Source organism: Pimephales promelas, chromosome 9 (genome assembly GCF_988280905.1).
Source record: "Pimephales promelas chromosome 9, fPimPro1.hap1.1, whole genome shotgun sequence".
In the NCBI taxonomy this organism is placed as follows: Eukaryota; Metazoa; Chordata; class Actinopteri; order Cypriniformes; family Leuciscidae; genus Pimephales; species Pimephales promelas.
Window position 1 is genome coordinate 37,745,701 of NC_142777.1, and position 6,055 is coordinate 37,751,755.

The window sequence follows — 6,055 nt, forward strand, 5'->3', positions numbered from 1 at the left end:
CGGGGCATGTTTCATCAAGTCCGCCTCCTTGATGAAGACAAGCCATTCCTCAGATTTCTGTGGCGTAATGGCAATACTGCTGAGCCTCCAACAATCTATCAGTGGGAAGTTTTGCCCTTTGGAACCACTTGTAGCCCCTGTTGCGCTACATTTGCCCTTCAGTCGCAAGTAAGGAACTACCTTGAACCAACAGATGATGTGCTTCAAACTGTTGAACACAGTTTCTATGTAGACAACTGTCTAAAGAGTGTACCAACCGAAGAACAGGCCAAGAAACTAGTACACAGACTACAGCATCAACTAATGGAGGGTGGATTCGAGTTGCGTCAGTGGGCCAGTAATGTTCCTACAGTCATTAAACACATTCCGTCTGAGCTAAAATCAAAGAGCAGTGAGATCTGGATTAACCAAGAAACAGCCAATCCTCAAGAGCGAACCCTCGGACTGATATGGCACTGCAAATCTGATACTTTGGCATACAAACCATACCAGAAAGAGGAAGGTGAAACCACCATGCGTAAGATCTATCGCACACTTGCAAAGCAATACGATCCCCTTGGGTATCTGATCCCTTTCACCACAAGGGCTAAGATCATTGTGCAATTGCTCTGGGGCAAGAAACGAGGCTGGGATGACCCTTGCCTCCCTGCTGAATTACTGGGTGCTTGGCAACAGTGGGAGAATGAGCTCCATCAGTTATCAGAGATCTCTCAGCCCAGATGTTACAGCTCCAACAGTCAGGATGCAATCAAAAGTCGCAGCATTCATGTATTCTGCGATGCGTCTGAGAGAGCCTATGGCTCTGTTGCCTACTTGAGGACTGAAGACGATCAGAACAACATCACGGTAGCCTTTTTGGCCGCAAGATCCAGAGTCGCTCCAAAGAAGCAGCTCTCAATCGCACGCTTAGAACTTTGTGCTGCAATGACAGGAGCACAGCTGGGTGCTGTTTTGAAGAAAGAGCTGACTTTAGACATCCACAACTTTGTGTATTGGTCAGATTCTACCACAGTCCTCGCGTGGCTGCAATCTGATTCTTGCAGGTACAAAGTATTTGTCGGAGTTAGAGTCTGTGAAATACAAGAGTTGTCTGACCCAGAATCCTGGCGGTATGTCGATTCTTCGAATAATCCTGCTGATGACATCACACGAGGTTTGGCACTGACTCAACTGGCTCAAGACACTCGCTGGAGCCAGGGTCCAGCCTTCTTGATGCAACCCAGCTGCAATTGGCCAAAGGCACCCGAGGGTCAAATCCTTGACGATAGTCAAGAGCTCAAGAAACCTGTATTCAGTGGGTTGCTTAAAGAGACTGCAATACCTGCCATTCCAGATTCCCATCAGTTCAATAGTTATCAAGAGCTTCTAGAAGCCACAGTGCAGTCCCTGCATGGGGCGGCTGGCAGTAAAGAACCACCAGATGCAGATGGATTTCATGATGCAGAATTGACTCTTCTGAGGCATTGTCAAATGCAAGACTTCCCTGAAGAATTTACCTCGCTTAAGGAAGGAAAGACTCTCTCAACCAGCAGTCGGCTGGTAGGACTTACACCTGAGTATGACAAAGATTCCAATCTGATTAGAGTGGGTGGTAGACTTAGAAGATGTGACAGCCTGGCCAAAGAAGTTCTACATCCTGTGGTTTTATCCCCGACTCATCCAGTGGTGAAACTCCTCATTAAGCACTATGACGCCAAACTACTTCACCCTGGACCTGGACGGGTGTTTGCCGAGCTACGGCGAAAGTTTTGGATTCTAAGAGGGAGAGAGGCAGTTAAGAAACATCAGCGTAGCTGCCCTGAGTGCCAGAAGTGGAGGGGTCGACCAGAAATTCCAAGGATGGCAGACATTCCACCTTCCAGCCTTAGGTTATTCAAACCTCCCTTTTATTCCACTGGGGTTGATTGCTTTGGTCCCTTTACAATTAAAGTAGGCCGTCGTACAGAGAAAAGGTGGGGTATCCTCTATAAATGTCTCACCACTCGAGCGGTTCACCTCGATCTACTGGATCATATGGACACTGATTCATTCTTGATGTCCCTTAGACGCTTTATTTCACGTAGGGGAAAGCCATACGAGCTTCTATCTGATCAGGGAACCAATTTCAGAGGGGGGAGTCGTGAATTGGAAGAAGTCTTCAGTCAAATACAACCCACTCTCAGAGAAACACTCTCCAAAGAACAGATCAGGTTCCGTTTTAATCCTCCCAGTGCTCCTCACTTTGGGGGATCCTGGGAAAGAGAAGTGAGGTCTGTGAAAACAGCCCTACGGACCACACTGGGTGCTCAGGTTGTCACTGAAGAGGTATTGAGGACGGTCTTAGTAGAGATTGAAGGAATTTTAAATTCAAGACCTTTGGGTTATGTCTCCAGTGATGTGGCCGACCCAGATCCTGTGACTCCGAATTCATTGCTGATGGGGCGGCCTGACTCCTCGTTACCTCAAGTGGTCTATCCTGAGTCTGACCTGCTCAGTCGGAAGAGGTGGAGACACAGCCAGATTCTCAGTGATCACTTCTGGAAGCATTTCGTGCATGATTTTCTGCCTACTTTACAGACACGTCAGAAATGGAATCAAGAGAGAGAGAACATTACAGTTGGAACTGTAGTCCTTATAGCTGATGAGCAATTACCGAGAGCGCTCTGGCGAGTGGGTACTGTTTCCTCCATCATTCCTAGCTCTGATGGTAGAGTTAGAACTGCTGTTGTTAAAGTGAAAGATCATACTTACACCCGACCAGTTGCTCGATTGATTAGATTACCCGCTTTACCGCAGGGCTCAGATGATATGCAGTAGTAGATTTTACTACAGACAAATTTGTCTACCAAATTTGGGGGCGGCTGTAAAAAAGCCCATGTTCAGTTTTTGTTCACTTATTATAAAGGCTGTGCAGCTGTCATGTTGGTCATTGATTTGAATATGAGGGGGTGTGGTTTAATCTGAGTTCGCGCGAAAGCAGATTATATTTCTTCGGTTCGGATCCTGAGGGAAAGTTTAGGTCCTGCAATCTTACCTTTAAAGCAGTGAAATAAGATAGATTAACATCACTTTCTGCAGCGCCTTCACTTTGTGAACTGCAGAATAGGATATTTGTGCTCTTGATCGGCAGTGGACGATATTAAACTTTGCACTGAAGTTTCCATGGTGACGATTCCTGAATGTGCGTCATTGAAGATTGTGAGTTACATTTATATTATTATTTAATGGTCACTTATTCACTGTTTGCCTTTATGTACGGCTGCTACATTATATTTTATGTTAAATGAGAGTGCAGTTACCTGATTGTGGGAAATATTATGTTAATAGTGACAGATGTGATCATCCATTATATAGAGCTGTAATGTTTCAGCATTTCTGTCGTGTTAATTGCACATCTATACAGTTTATGTTGCTGATTACATTATTTGTTTATTGTAGAACCACGTTTGAGAGTCATACATCAGCGAGATAAATATTCAGTAACATCTTAGATTATACACTGGAATTTATCGTCGCTGAGGATTTACCATACTTCAGGGCCTGAGACTGCATCTCAACATCAACGTCACAAAGCCTTTTGGACACTTTAAAGAACTGTAGAGACCACACGGACTGTTCCAATCTTTGTTTCACTGCCTAATCACAGGACCAACTGTCATCTGTATCCTTGAATCTGTTGAAACAACTCATTGTTTATTTCTGTTTATTATTTTGTGTAGGCCTACGTTTTATTTTCATATGTACATTTTCTTTACATTTGAATACCTTTTGATGGTGAATATGTACACAGTGTATTTTATTGTTCAACAATATTCAGAGTAAAAGGTACAATTTAGTTCAACTGCTTTATCTTCATTACTCTCATAGTCATTGGACATCGAAAGGTGGTGATCGACCCTCTGAAACGATTAGCATCGTAAAAGTAATTAGCGCAGTACAGTTCCATTTGTACAGTTTGAGTGTATTTTTCATTTAGGCTAGGCTAGGCTAATGTGTTGCACGTACACCATTACAGAAAGCATCAAAGGTACACATTTAGAAACTATAACCTCAATTTTCCTCCTCAGATAAACAAGAAAGCATGAAAATAAAGATGGAAGGAAGATATGATTCAGGTAAATTTATATTTCGCTGTAGGCTGTTCTCCAAAGCTGATGCAGTGCAGAAAGTGAAGGTAAAGTCAAGTTGTGTGTTTTGAACTGTCATCGCCAGCCACTACTGGAACCAGAGCAATATATAATTCATATGTTTTCCCGGCTTTACTGGTTTAATATATTCTGAATCGGCGGGTCACGTGACCTCGGGGCGAAACGTTGTGCCAAACTCTTATCGCGAGCGAAGATTGCTGCATAATTCATATTCATCGTCGTAATGAATTCTCCCTTTAAGCCCAAGAGTAAAAGCTAATTTTACAGCAGCTGTGTGTGTGTGTGTGTGAGACACTCGGGAGAAAATGGCGTCATGACGGGACGAACGTGCTAAAGTTTGAAAGTCATTGCGGTTGTTAAATTGCCACTTTCTTCAATTATTCTCAAGAGAACAACTCTGGGAAGGTCAGTCAAGTCTCATTAATAGTCAATATAACTTGCCAATGTGAAAAAGCGTCAAATTAATTATTTATGTGTTTTACTTATTTATTTGTTGTTAAAAAACACATTGGGAATTCCCCATGTCATGATAGCATCGGGGAATTAGCCCTGTATTGTGTTGTTGAAGCTGCTGTAGTACTCCTGACGAATGAAAGTGTTGATTTCGGTGACCCCAAACTCTGGAAGTGAAGTGTACATCGAGATTTAATCTAATAGCGAACTTTACTACTTCCCCTTCACTAAAGGATGTGTGTTGTGTCTGTCTGTGCATGGGTGTGTGAGTAGTCTCTCTCAATTCAATTCAATTCAATGTAGCTTTATTAGCATGACTGTGTAACACAATGTTGCCAAAGCATCAACATATTATATATAAATAATAGAACAAACACACAGAACATGTATGTATAGATCATGTCATATAGATCATGTCATATGTAGCATGGTAAATAAATAAACACAGTATATATTAATAAATGAACAAATACAATTAGCTGTCTCTGGCGTTGTGAAATAGCTAACAGTAACACATATTTAGCCGCTAGTGCATCTCTCTCTCTCTCTCTCTCTCTCTCTCTCTCTCTCTCTCTCTCTCTCTCTCTCTCTCTCTCTCTCTCTCTCTCTGTCTGTCTGTCTGTTCAGGTGAGTAGGTTTGTCTCTGTCTGTGTGTGTGTGTGTGTGTGTGTGTGTGTGTGCATGCGTCACCAGGGCTTAAACTGGGCCGTATAATGATACTCTCTCTCTCTCAGATGTGTTTCGGCCCACTCTCCGTTCCAGTGAAATCACAAAATAAAATGCAACCACAATCCTCCCCCGTCTGTTATACACACACACTGATGTGCTTATGTGTCTGGGGACGACACAGGTCATGCCATATCTTATTTTTGGTGCTAATATAAATATTAGATGATGAAAAACTTAAGCTAAGCAAAAACGAGAGGACTGAAATAATAAATAACTAAAACTGAAAAAAAAAAAAATGACATGCAAATAAAAGCGAATTCAAAATATGAATGAATACTAAGATACCGATGTGGCGTAGTTTACATGAGCTGTAGCTCTTCTACGTCTGTAACATCAGAAGAAAACTCGTGTTTATATGAAACTCTTCTAATATTGACTTTGGTTAGGAGGACACAGGACTCTTTCTCTTATTCTGCGTATTATCAACTGTTTAACCACAAATCATCCGACAGGGAAGGAGTTTCTGTTTAATTAGATAATTAGATGATAATTCATGTCCTGCTTATGAGTAGTGTGTGTCGTCCTGTAAATGACATCGGCAAACACTTTTAAACATGCAAATATAAAAGTAAAAGTTACTTTAGTACATCAAGTTAAACTAAATGAAAATGAGAAATGTTGCCAATGGCAAGTAGCTGAAATAAAATACACACAAACTCATTTCAGTCATTTTATTTTACGTAACTAAAATGCTTTTTTATGGTTATAGATTTATTTAAAGGAGTAGTTTACTTTAAAAAAAAAAA

The 6,055-nt window shown here is 41.7% G+C and overlaps 1 protein-coding gene across 1 annotated transcript; it reads left to right on the forward strand.

Moving 5' to 3' along the window:
• Positions 1–264: 264 nt before the first annotated feature.
• Positions 265–3,933, forward strand: LOC120486682 (uncharacterized). Its single transcript, XM_089135115.1, has 2 exons — positions 265–3,177; positions 3,418–3,933. Exon 1 carries the CDS (start codon positions 304–306, stop codon positions 2,794–2,796), a length of 2,493 nt encoding a protein of 830 aa, XP_088991241.1. The 5' UTR covers positions 265–303; the 3' UTR covers positions 2,797–3,177; positions 3,418–3,933.
• Positions 3,934–6,055: the final 2,122 nt, after the last annotated feature.

Coding starts and splice junctions, on each gene's coding strand:
- LOC120486682 (XM_089135115.1), top strand. CDS start 304: ATGGAGGGTGGATTCGAGTTGCGTCAGTGGGCCAGTAATGTTCCTACA.